This window comes from Pezoporus wallicus, unplaced genomic scaffold (genome assembly GCF_028554395.1).
Source record: "Pezoporus wallicus isolate ANWC-B61680 ecotype Strahan unplaced genomic scaffold, APGP_CSIRO_Pwel_v1 scaffold_2584, whole genome shotgun sequence".
In the NCBI taxonomy this organism is placed as follows: domain Eukaryota; kingdom Metazoa; phylum Chordata; class Aves; order Psittaciformes; family Psittacidae; genus Pezoporus; species Pezoporus wallicus.
The window spans coordinates 6,104,237-6,117,891 of NW_026642851.1; the positions used below are offsets into that span (position 1 = coordinate 6,104,237).

The 13,655-nt window shown below is 40.3% G+C and overlaps 1 protein-coding gene across 2 annotated transcripts in view; it reads right to left on the bottom strand.

Annotated features, from left to right (window-relative positions):
• CUBN (cubilin) overlaps positions 1-13,655 on the bottom strand; it is a 142,036-nt gene that overhangs the window by 78,946 nt on the left and 49,435 nt on the right. For both annotated transcript variants that reach the window (XM_057432738.1, XM_057432737.1), the window contains exon 28: positions 7,138-7,297. In XM_057432738.1, the coding sequence (XP_057288721.1) occupies positions 7,138-7,297 (160 nt within the window). The remainder of the gene's footprint in view (positions 1-7,137; positions 7,298-13,655) is intronic.

The following is a 13,655-nucleotide window of genomic DNA, read 5'->3' on the forward strand; positions in this document are numbered from 1 at the left end:
ATTTTTTCCCCAGTGCCATCAGAAGATGGCCTGAGTTTCCTCAAAAAAAGCCAGGTCATTGGGGTTTTGTAACTGGAGAAAAAAAGAGGTGTCAGCAGGGGGAGAGCCTTAACAGCTGAATTTGCAGGGGGACTTAACTCCCTTTCTTTTCTCTCAGCAGCAGGAATGACACAGCTGCTGAGGACAGACCTCAGGAGGGGAAAGCAGCCTCTCCAGCTTGGGAAACAGAACAATTTCACAACCGACTTGATGGCTGGAGTCCTGAGGGGGTGGGAAGGGGAAGGCAGGGGAGTTTCATCAGGCAAGAGCAAAGCCAATTGCTATTTATCTCAGCCTGAAGAAAGCTGGGAACATTTTAAAACTAAACAGGCAGTTATGACTCAGCTTCTCCTACTAAGAATTTCCTGATAGCCACAAAGACATGGTTTTTATTTAAACCTAAAATGGCTCAGACAAGTGGAAAGTTTGTGTGCTGTGCTTTGAGGCACAGACCTTACTTTCTGTGCAACCCTTGCAGGTAGCATTCAGATCACTCATGCTCCCTCTCCAGAGTGGTTTATATTTTCTCTGAGCTCAGTCAATATTCTCTGGATGGGGTATGTGAAGCACATGAATAAGAATGTCAAGCTGTCTTTAATGTGCCATTCCTTTTCTTCCAACTCTAAATGTTCCCAGGAAAAGCTTTTTGTTACAAGAGAAGTGATTCTTAAGTGCTCCAGTAAATTGGAGGTAAAGCGTAGATCTCTGTGATTCAGTTCTTATAATGAATGTGCTGAACTCATGTTGCCAATCATTTTTCAATTGTTTGCAAACAAATCAAAATTCCTTGAGTTTGTGCCTAAGTATTCACTATTAACAGGTAAAAAAAGGACTCACTGATCTTTGCAAATATGTGAACTTCACACCTGAACTATATTGAGTGACCTGCATATGCAAGCAGAAACCTCCATATCAGAGCAGAAACATAATCTCTGAAGTCTCTGGCCAACTGGCAGAAAGTCTATACATCACGTTCCTGCTCTTACACAGATGAGGTAGGGATCAGTTCTGTTGTACATTTTTTAAAATAGAGATGCTAGATGATTTTAACAAAATATTTACAGAAATTTCAGAGATTAAAACAAATGTTCCTGCCTTTAAACTCAATTACAATGCTTACAAACATTGTATGCGAAAGATTTCCAGGCTTAGAATGGAAAATAAATAAATAAATGAAAGGAATTGCCCAGGAATGTCATTTCAAAATGAGAAACAAACGTCTATTAGCCAACATTGCACCTTGTATTTCAGTTCCTGGAACATTGCTATTCACAAACATTTTGCCTTGAATATTTTAAAAAGGAGAATTTAGAATTGATCCCTGATTTATCCAGTGTCCTCATTACCCACAAAATTCTTGTAGCATTATGCATTTCTGTGATTGGATCACAGATACAAGCCACGAAGGAAAACTAAAGTGCAGGTATTTTTCATACTGTTTGTGCATTACCTGTGAGACAGATTCCCTGCCTTAAGATGCTTATTTTAGGCTTTGAAATCTGCCTTGGTAGATAGTTAAAATAATTAGAAAATATAGCAAACAAATTACATTCATACGAATGGTGTTCAGGCTGAAGACACAGAAGTAGATGCAGATGTCTGTTCATTTGTATACATACATGAATATACATATGAATTTTGCATTTAAAGGGAAGACTTCAAGGAGAAATGCCAGTGCTGCTTTTTTGAAGCATGCATTAGCATGTACGATATCCTTTTCCTATTCTTTGAGCAAGTGAAGAAATACATTTTGATTTAACCTGGAATGTCATTTTCCTACAAAAGTAGCCTTCCTGCTTTATTAAGATTTTAAAATTGGACAAGTTTAAATGGAAATGTAAACTTCTCAGCTAATTAAACTTCTTCCATCTCTGACATCACCATTAAATGACTACAAGCCTTCTCCTAATGTTTACATTTGCCTGCAAACATCAGATTACAATTTGCTTCTACTCAAATAAATGGGATTTGTGCTGTTTATGACAACAAAGTAAAAACTATTTGGCCTTTAGGGGTAAATAAAAATGCGGAAGCAGAACCTATAAATTGCTGCACGACTTCAGCTCTCACTGAAATAATAGCAGATAACCTGAAACCATTATGTTCCTAGTGAAACATCTTTAAAAGTTTTTCTCAGCGCAGAAACACACCATCTTGCTTTATGTGGACAGACAGATCGACAGCTGCATTGCCAAAAAGTTTCTCGCAGCAGAGCTGCATGTGGCATATGCTCACTTTGTGCAGTCATTTTGGAAACTTCAGCCCAGCAGTTAAACTGAGGGGAAAAAAAGGAGGGGAAATACTCTTTTAGTAGTGCAAAGGTCCCAGAATTCCCTTGAAAAATGTTTAAAACAACTACCTGACATGGTGTTAAGTTGCTAGGAAATCAGACAACAAACAGAAAGCTCAGGAAACATGTATTTGGTGACTTTGCTTTCCTCTGGATAAAACTCGAAGTAGTCATTGAAGATTGTGCAAGGGATGATTTATAGATCTTTCCATATTACTTATTGCCTGTCTGGTTAGCAGATGGTGTTCATTAACCAAAGAAGAATCCCTATTATCATAAATAATTATAGCTGAATAGAGAAGTAGTAATCTGTGGAAACCTCTATTATTTGAAAGGTTTTAAGATTTATTCAGGGGTATGTTTAAGCCACATGCTAGAAAAATCCCCTCCATAAAGTTTAAAGTGGCACTGCTTCTGTAAAATCAGAGTTAGGGAAATAAAAGGATTCAGAGTTCCATTTGTTGTGCTCATGGTAAAATATTTCAGTAAGTGTTAACTGACTCTGGCTGCAAAAAGCATGTAGAATGAATACTTGCCTGTACTACACTCATACTTGCATGAAGTATAACTTTGATTCAATTCTGAAGTTTTTTGTTCTCTTGAGTAAGTTGAGTTCATAAGTGGAGCAACTGGGATTATTTTTGTGGTGAGGGTTTATGCAAGAGAGTAAAAATTCAAGTGAGAATTTGTTTTGTTTGGTTTTTTCTTCCTTCTGATTTGTTAATCCCTTCTGTAGCTTTGGTTATTGTTTAAGCAGCTTCCTTCAACATATTTCAGTCTGAATGCAGTAGGATTTATTACAAGTAGATAGACTACTGGAGCCCAGAGACATAAAGGCAAATTTAGGCATTTAAACAGGAGCTGAATCCTCCAAGATAGATAGTAAATGACCATAGTTCCCATATCAGCTGCCAGTGTTCAGTGTTAAAAAAAAGCATAAACCCAAAACATTTTCTAACATTGATTGAACTGTTCAGCAACAAGCATTTTAAGAACATTTTGATTTCTATTCTTATATATTATTTTGGAGGGGTGGGAGAAGTTCCAGCTTGTGGAAGAAACAGAAATGAATTAATTCTTATCTCTCACAGAGAACATGTCCATGATTTTAATAGCCAGACTGCAATACAAAAAGCTAGCTCTGAACAGGGTAGCATCCACAACTCAAAACAACTGCTCAGGACTTCAAAAGATCAGACCCTGTGCTTCCTTAGACTTAATGTGTCAGAAAGGCACTGAAAAGGAATAGTCACTTCAAAAACCGAACAAATGGCAATTTCTCAAAGGCTGAACAAAAAATCAACAACATAGCTATGATTCAGGATTAGAAAATCTGGGACTCAGCCCCTTCATTGCCCTGCAATGCAATATTCTCTCCAGCAATCCTAACCGATGCCTGGCAAATGTCTGCTGTGAATGACTTCTGCATCCTAATCTAATCTCTGTTTCTGTTGTGCTTCTCTGCAGAACTAAGAAACTATTTCACACTTCACCTGACAGACATACTGGAAACCCCAGTCTTTAGTTATTGTATGCCTTCTAACAGTTTTCATCTTCTGAAAATACAGACCCAGATTAATGTAAACTTCTCATGAATTTAGTGGCTTTCTCCATACCCTGTCCATCAAACATTTCCTAAGGAAACACAGCAGGAAGAACATTATGGTGAAGGAAATGAACAGTACAATACTCTGGGGCTATGTAATTCTTTTCTCAATAGTGTTCTTTGCTTCTTTTTTAGAGGGGGAATTAGTATGTAACAAAATAGCATAGTGGGCACAAATTCTGACTATGCTGAGAAGAGCCAATTACATTTATAAGCTCTACTGATAATCAAGCAGCAAAATGAGTAAGCTTCCAGTGACATGCAGATATATATAAAAAGCAGTCAGCTCCCACACACGCATTGCTTAATAAGGTAAGTGACGGGTCTAGGAAATATGTGTCTTCCCAGATAGTGGCAGTTGTCACTGGTGTAATTTTGCACTGAGAGACCTTTGTCCTTTTGGCCTCCTGATTTTTTTATTTATTTTTTTTTAAGGAAAGCAGTTCACTTGGTGTGCCGCCTTCTGCAGCATCCAGACTGTTACCAAGAGTTTGTTCTTTCTCAAAGGGCCAATATATGCCCCAAAATTTATTTGCCTATATTAAGCTTCTTGATAAACAGCAGAAGTGTAATGGACAACTTGCAGATTCAAACTTTCCTCTAGTGAATATTCCTACTGAGGCCTTGGCTGCAGAAGAAAATATTAGTGATTTAGCCAAACCACAGCCTCATCAATGAAAGGCCTTTACCTCAGATGAACAGCGTTATTTCAGAACCACAACCATGTTTAAGCTGAATCCTATACATTACAGCTTTCCATCCAATTTAAATTATATAGGACACTTTTAAGCATAAGTAACATCATTTTCCTAAAATCAGTTACTAATTCTATTTTTGGGAAAGCCTAAAGACTGGATTTCCTTCAGCAACTCAGCAACCGAAAAACAGTGGCTCAGCAACTGGAAAGATCAGATGCAAATATTTCAAATCAGAACACTTTAAATTTGTGTCATGTGTGGCAGGAAGGGCTCCTCACGTTAGTTATCAATGAAGTAAGCTTTTGGCTTTTTTTAATCAGCCTGTAACTACAAGCAGAGCTGCCAGAAAGAGTGTCTGAAGTTAACATAGTATCAGGCACATAGTGGCAAATGTAAGTGCTGCTCTCTTTTATCACGAAAGCATGTGAATGTCCTTGATATATATCTCAGAGATGCTTCACCACTGCCAGCACATGGACAGCCTAAAAAATAGTTCACAGCAGCTTGAACTCTAGAGTGCACATTTGTCACTTGAGCAGAAGTAAAAGCTCTTCTCTCAGCAATATTTATAGCCTTGCTATTTTCTTGTCAGGTGAGATGTTACCAGATCCAGTTTTAGATTCTCTTGGGGATTTGCCTAAGAAATACCCAACTCAAAGGCTGCATCTCCTGATGAGTTCCCCTAGACAAGGAGACTTTCTCCAATGAGGGATTTTTTTGTGCATTTGAAAGTTTTTCAGAAGGGAGAAGCAAATATAGCACCCTTACCACAGGAAAATATCTAATTTTATCCAGGATAGGGCAATGGTATATACCCAGACAATGCAGCCATCGAGGGCAAGAGGAATACCTATCTGCACATTACACAGACTGACAAAAAAAAAAATGAGGTGCCTGCAATGAACAAAAAGACAACTGTAGTCAGCTCTGGAAGAACTTGCACATATATTACAGGCTATAGGGAGCCACAGCTGTGATGTTCAGAGCCAGCAGTGACATTCCCTAGGAGCCAAGCCTATCTGAACCCACAGATATTGCTCTGCTGCTTAGACTCAGCCCTGCATTAGCAGCCTGAGCCCTGTGCAGGGTCAGGCCACAGTTTAAAGTCCAGGACTTAGCAGAGGGGCAATGCTGTCTGACAGAGAAGTGAATGTGTCAGTGCAGAAAAAGAGTACAGGGGGGTGGGAGAGGGCTGGAGAGTCCGGGAAGTGTTTAGAAGGGGACGTGAGGGGAAAGCCCAAGAGAGGTTACCAGGCAGGCAGATTCTGGAAAGCTTTGGGAGCTTTAGAAAAACGAGTCAGCCCAGCACCATGGCTACTGTATGGAGCTGATGTCATCTGGCTGTGCATAAAAGCCTCCACTTTTTCTTCTTTTGTGCAGTCCCAGAATGACATCACCTCGAAGCACAAGAATGTACCTTTGTGCTGCAGCACTTCCCCTGCTGGCTACTGCCACACATCTCACTCCTCCCTCGTATGTCCCTCCTTTGCCCAGAAATGCTCCTTGACCTCCACTGAATACAAAACACCCCTGTCTAGCCAACGAGAGCCCTTTGGGAGCCCGCAAATGCCAGCAGTCTGTGGTAGCATGGAGGAGCTCCTATTCAAACAACATACAGCATGCCATACACCTCAGCAACCCGCAGTGGGGCCTCTGCAGCTGATTTCAGCTGCTTTACAATGCTGCCAAAGCTGAATGGTGTGAACTGATTAGGCAGACAGGGCAACTGTGGCGATTTAATTATTTTCAAGGTTGGGTCCTATTTGATGGGATGCACAATGGCACACGATTTAATCTTGTTACAGCCCAATATTGCTGTTAAATAAGCAGAGTGAAAAAGTTGCATTTGTAGCCTCACTTATGTAGAAACTGAAAACATAGTTTGCAATTGTACAGTCATTAACAGATTTGTTTATAATTAGCACGCATGCTTGCCTATTTAATAAGGCCCATGATGGTCTTTGTGACATGCAAGAACAAGAGAAAAACACCCAAGGCCTTGGCCAGTGTTATTTCATGCAGAGAAGAGGGGTGAGGGGCAGCTGGAAGTGAATGCACTACCCAAGAGAACAAGCACCACTAAATAAAACTGAAGAGAAGCCTGCACAGAAAATGAAATGCAAGTCTATAGGAATGGGGCAAACTGAGGGCTCAGTGTTTCCCATTAGAAAGCCCACGTCACCCACAGTTCCCCTCTGATAGCACATTATCTCCTGTTTAGCACAGAAATTCTGCAGATGCCGCTCATCCCTGTGCCTACTCCTGCAAATGAAAGTATATTTCACTTACAGCTTTCAGTCCCTGATGAGGTGATGTCAAAGGTGTGCATGTGCAGAAACATCCACTGGGAAAGTATGTCAGGAATTATGAGGAAATGCAATGTTTTTAGAGCTGTAATGGGTTATTTCTACTTAGATGGCATAGGGTGGCATAAGCTGTGACTCCATTACACAAACAGGGAAGAAGGAAACATATCTTTCCCAGAGGAAACCTGGCTAACTTACCATTAACATTCCACAGCATTTGGAACCCACTTCTAGCATTCAGTCCATCCGAATAAAACTCCACATGAAGGCTGGTCCCTGTAGTGCGCCCTGCCAGAGGAAGAGATTGTCCACAAAAAGTGCCTATCAGGTTGGATTGTAGATCAGGCCCATCATAGAGCTGAAATGAAGCAAAAAACATCTGAGTAAGTAAAGAGCAGCTCCCAATTCTAAATGTCTTGTACAGGATGTCAAATGAAAAACAGTGAGACTTCTCACACTGGCCACCTTTGCACAGCAATATGAGCTCTGGGGATCATGGAGAGATTTGTAGGAAATGATGAGCAAATATAATTGCAATATGTCTTTAAACCTGGCTGCACACTGTGTCCAGTAGGAAGGGTTTGCTGTTTCTGTTTTGGTGTGTATTGGGGGTTGTTGGGGAAGAAGATAAAGGGCAAATGGCAACGAACCGAAATAGAAAGAAAAAGAGGATGTCTGCCTGATTTGACCATGCACTGAGCCTGATAGTGCCTCCAAACCCCTTGGTGACAGCTCTGTTTCCCTCCATTTCTTTAAGACTGCACTCAGATGATTTCAGGACTGATTGAGCTTGTGATAGAGAAAACCAAGCAGTCAGCATCACCAGGGCCTCCCACAGTGGTGACAAACTGAAACCCAAACCCAAAGTAAAGCCTCAAAAACCACAAGGCAAACTTCACATGTGTTTATTTATTATTTCATGACCTTATCCTGCTTTGGACTGAGCCCTGCGTTCTGAACTTTTGTACTTAGAAACACTTTGTTTGATCACCTAATCATAGTCTATGTGATGGTATTTTGACAGACAGTGTGTTGGCAGCCTGAAAATCTTTCTGTTCCCCAAATACAGGCAAGAAATCCCCCATCCCACTCTTAAAACATCACTGATCTAAAAAGCCCCAACAAAACAACAACAAGAAAACCCCCCAGATTGCTGAGGAAATATTCCTAACTACTGACTAAGTATTCCTTAGTGTTCCTAGTATATGACTTCTGAAGCTAGTAACATTCTCACATTTAAATTAAAACATTTAATACAGGCTTTTTAAGCCTCTTTACATTAGTTGTCTCAAAACTGGTTTAAAGGGCTGTTCAAATTCTAATTTTGTGACTTCGTCCAAATCCAGTAAATCACACTGAATCCACATCAGTGTTCCTCACCAAATATCCCACTGCTCAGTGTCATTTTTCCAGGGTGTGGAGTACAATTTTTGCAAAGCTGGTAAAAATGAGACATTTTAGCTAAATTGCCTTTGACTTATAATATCAGATTTCTAGCTGTTGTGAAGTTAGAAGTTCTTTATTTATGTCGACTTCCGTTACTAGAGTTCTTAAAATTTAGTGAAACAGCAACCCTTGCGTCTTTTTTATCACTTTGCCACAGTTCATCTGACCTTCTGTCTCACAGATCACATCGTCCTAACACAAATTACCGGCACAAATGCTATGTCTGAACATTCTCATTGTGATTTTTTGGCATGCTTCCTTTCAGAATTTCAACAACAACTTTTTTTTTGTTCTGAAGCCATCACCGTAAAGTTCTCTCCATAGAAAAAAATCAAAACTACAATCTCTAGAGAAACAGCTAAGGTTTATTTGTCTTTGCTCTCCATTCAAATCTGTTCTCCAAATATCTCTGGTTCCACTAAGAATTCTCTTACACCCAACACCCATAGCGTAGAAGTATGATATTACAGTAAATAATGATTAACCATGCTAGCTACTAATTTTTGCACATGTTTTCTAGCAGACCCACATATGGGAATGAGTAATTAAACTCTCATCTTTTCTGTTCGAGATCCTGGTCTTGCAGAACCTTCAGAAATCATCTTGTTGATCTAAGACATAGTTGGGGGCAAGAAATCTACACAAATGGTTTCAAATCCTCAAGCAGACAGTCTAGTTTGAATGTCTTTTCTTCATAAAAAATGAACAGAGTGTAGTTCAGCCAGAAGTTTGGGGCAAATTGCAGAAATATTTCATGATCTATTTTATGGCTGCTGACCATGAATCTTCAAGGTTTTCAATCCTCTAATACAACCAAAGGCTCAGAGCATGAGAAGTGTATTGGAACCTGAGAACTATCGCTCCTTTTGGTATGATTTCTCTGGGGGAAACCGGAAAAGCTTGAAAGTTTCTGATTACAGACACACTGTTGAGTTCTTGCAAAGCTCTGATCAGATGTATTTGATATCAGACATGAAATTGTCATAAAGAACAGATGTTAAGAAGTTGAACATCCACCTGTATTCTTTCCAAATGTAACGCTTGAAGGACCATCTGACAGACAGATCAGCTGATCCATGACCAATATTACAGTTATGACCTTCCTCCAAGCCAGGCTGAGAGCTTTACACATTCTTTCATGGCTTAAGTTCAGAAAAATTAAATCAAGTCAGATTCAATTAGATTTTTTAATAATACTTCCTTTGACAGCTTTGTGGTATATACTATTCATATTTCTGTGGCTTAAAGCCATGGAAACCTTACACCAGAAAAATATGAATGGTGAAGAATGACTCAATGTGGAGACCATGAATCTGTGCTCTGAATAGAAATATTTTTACTGTGTTAAGACTCATATTCAACGATCAGCCATTAGCTTTAGTGATGACAAATTAAAAACCATTCTAAAGAGCTATGGACTCAAAGAGCTATGACTGCAAATGTCACATTTCTATGTAATTTCCCCTTGAAACAGTCCGTCAGTTTTGCAAGACACAAAGAGTGGTTACTATGGCAATCCCTTCATGCGGCGCTGCCCCGTGGGTCTGGGTTCAGAGCAGAGCTTCGCAGGAAATTCGAGTGCCTGGCCAGCTGTAACTCATTGAGGGAGGCAGAACCATGACCACTAGAATTACTGCGGTGTTTTTCGAGCTGTCTTTCATTTCTAAATGAAGGGAGCAGCTGTGTGTTTTCACAGGGCATTCTGAACTTCTCAAACCACATTTTGCTCTCACACAAATTTGGGCAAGTGAAACTGAAGCTGAACACGGATCTCAAGAGACACAGTTTCTCTTCTGATCTCTGAGATAATGTTTCTTGTCTAAGTGCCTTTTTGTCATCTGTGCTATCCTAAACTGCTGCAAATCAAGGGAAGATTCTTCCCCAGGCTATATGAGGCAAGGTACTCCCTTGACTGTGCAAGACAATTGAATTTTGGAACAATTTTTTAGCCATTCCAGTCCCATAAGACTCTAAAAACGGAGGACTGGGCTCCCTCCCACCTCCTTATTGCGAAGAAAGCGCTTGCTCTCATTCTGCGTAGATATTTGTTTCGTAATTTATTTATTTATTCAGACCTTTTGGCCTCCATCAGAAAATCCAAGGGCTTCGTAATCATTTTGGCATGCAATCTAACAGACAAACTATGCAAACAGCTGCAGCACATGATCAAATCCTTAGACTCCTCTCTAACTGAACCAATTACCCATCAGCATCCAGAGATCTCCTTTTCATGAGGCTGCAGCCCGGCACTGGGCCCAGGCAGGAATGTTGTACCATTCAGTTGAATTATTAGGCATGGGCTCAATAACTGTTACAAGAAACTCCTTATCAGGCTGCCAAGGAGCAAGCATATAGGCTGACGCAGAAAGTCAGAAGGGGAGGTACTATCTCTCTAAGGGACGAATCAAGCTGTGGGACTGCCCTGCAGCAAAGCGGCAGCTGAAGAACATCTGCTGTACATTGGAGTGTGGCTGAAACAGCAGGGCTAGCCAAGGCTGCAGCAAGGGCTCGCCTTGGGCAGCAATCCCAGAGGAGACACCATGGTCACCAGTATTACATTTTGGCTCTTCTGACTCTTCAGCCTGGAAATATGCCACTGACACCAGTAATGGTGCTCTGGAGGCCACAGCTTCTCACCTCTCTTCAGAGGAGAAAAGGAAAGCAGCATGACCTGTGCCACAGAGAAGCTCATTGCCAGAACTGGAGCAAGGGCTCAAGGACTGAGCATCTGGAAAATGGAGTTTCTGCTCTGTGGAAAGAAATCACTCTCAAACAAATGGGAGGAAAGAAACTTTGAATGTGTTCCATTTGGGCATACTTGAAACAGGGCCGTTTTTCTAGCTGAGCACCTTGTCAAGCTTATTCTTTCTTGCAAAGTGAGAATGGCAGGAGCCTTCCAGGTAGTAGGACTCTATCTGTTCAGTTTTCCTGTCAGAAAACTGATTTTTTTTTTTTTTAATTTTTTAAGGCAAGATTTCAATTTTCTCCTGGAGGACTTTATTTCAATGAAAATGCATGTTTTTTTCATCAGGAAAATTATTACAGAAAAAAAACCCACAGCCTAACCTGCTCTGGGAAGAAAGCTGCTTACGTACATTAGTTAGGCATAACATATACACTGGATCCAGATGACCCCAGATGATGGGGTCTTCAAAGGCAAACTTTCAGTATAATATGAGAGGAACATCCATTCTATAAATACTGACATTTCTCATTGTATTGTACCATGAACAAATCACTGTATAATTATGCATAATTATATCAATAATTGCCTCAACTTGATACTTAAAACAAATTATTTGCAGTCTGAAAGCCTTTTTACAGGGACCAGCAGCAACAGGGACCAACCCAGCCCTGGGCTCTATTTGCAAAACTCAGGAAGGGAGGTTGTGCCTGGATCGGTCTGGCATAGCTGTGAGTGTCCCGCCCATTGCTGGAGCCTCTAGGACATCCTCGAAGAGCTGTTCTGACACACAGAAGTACCTCTTTCCTCTAATGGAAAGTGGGAAACCTGATATGGGACTGTTTTGATTGATTTAAGCTCTAGAGGCAGTGATTACCAGTATCTGAGCAGCTCTTCCTGAATAGGTCAGTTTTTGGAAAGGAAATTTTTATGTCATTGCAACGAATATGTTACAAGAAAAAAAAATGAAGCAAAACCCAGACAATACAATCATCATCCAAATAACAGAATGCACTCCAAAGTGAGATCACCATTAATCATTACAGCGAGAATTAACACAAATAAAAATAAATCATTTCTAAGCAACACATTTCCTTCTAAAAGAACTAGAATGCAAGCTGAGAAACCTGCAGGTCTGTCAGCCAGAGGAAAAAAAACAGCAAACAAACCAAAACTCCAGGATGTGGCACATTACACTAGTTTAGCAGCACAGAGGCATAGTCTTCATAGAAACAAAAGCAGCTTAAGACTCTGACTGACTTACTCTCTGGAGCCTTGTTATGTCTGCACAAACAGGAGAATACAATAAGATTATGTTTGTGCTTCTGTGATGAGAAGTATTTGCAATTGCCACTAGTAAAAGCCCTCCTTAAGAACTCAGCCTAAGTAATACTTTAATATGATTATTTAAATATGTTTATGCCCTAGATGACCTTTGATAAAACTTGCTCTGACCACCGTATGCAACTTTCTTGTCTCCACACAATTACATGCTTTCACTATGCAACCATTTTATTCTATAGTACAATGGAGCTTGATATTGTGCATCACTACACATAAGCACACTAGTTAAGCGCACTGGTTAATCTCACTGGGATTTATCTAACATACAGAAACACATAAATGTCTAGCTCTAAAGAGCTGCATCTGAGTCTATGTTTTGGCTCATAACCTGAGCCTGAAATACTCAGAGCCCTTTGAAAGTTTCAAGCAATGTTAAATTCCACACTGGACAGCAGTGATATTTTTTTAAATTAATTTTTCATCTCATACATTACCATTCAATACCTTCTCAAAGAAAACAAGAAGTTTTTAGAGACTGTAGTGACAAGACAAGGGGTAATGGGTTAAAACTTGAACAGGGGAAGTTTAGATTGGATATAAGGAAGAAGTTCTTTACTGTGAGGGTGGTGAGGCACTGGAATGGGTTGCCCAGGGAAGTTGTGAATGCTCCATCCCTGGCAGTGTTCAAGGACAGGTTGGACAGATTATTGGGTGACATGGTTTAGTGGGAGGTGTCCCTGCCCATGGCAGGGGGGTTGGAACTAGATGATCTTAAAGTCCTTTCCAACCCTAACTATTCCATGATTCTATGATTCTAACTGCAGGCAAATCTGCTCATTGCTGTCTTTTTAGGAAAGGCTTATTTCTGCAAATGATATGAAAATAATAATTTTCTTTTGCAAGGCTCTGGGTTTATTATAACAATGTAAGAAATGCAGGGGTGTATCTTTGGGTGAAATCTTAAGATTGTTTTTAATATAGGAGGAGGGAACAACTGCTGGTTAAGAAAGGAATGCCTAGGAGACATCCACCTTGTTTGTCAAACTGAAGACCTGCACTCAAAACCTTATTTGTTGAGCATGATATTTTAAATCCTGAAGCCTGTACAAGGAGAGCACCTCCACCTAACTGCCATGCTGTCTGGATGAAGGTCTCAGACACCTGCAATGGGGCAGTCCTGGAGTCTCCTGCATGCATGCCAGACAGAGCAGGCTGAGTCAAAAGCAAGGCAGTCCAGTGCAGGAGTGCATCCAAAAAGCCTGCTTTGCTAACCACTGTGGGTGCTTTGACCTCAAATATGGCT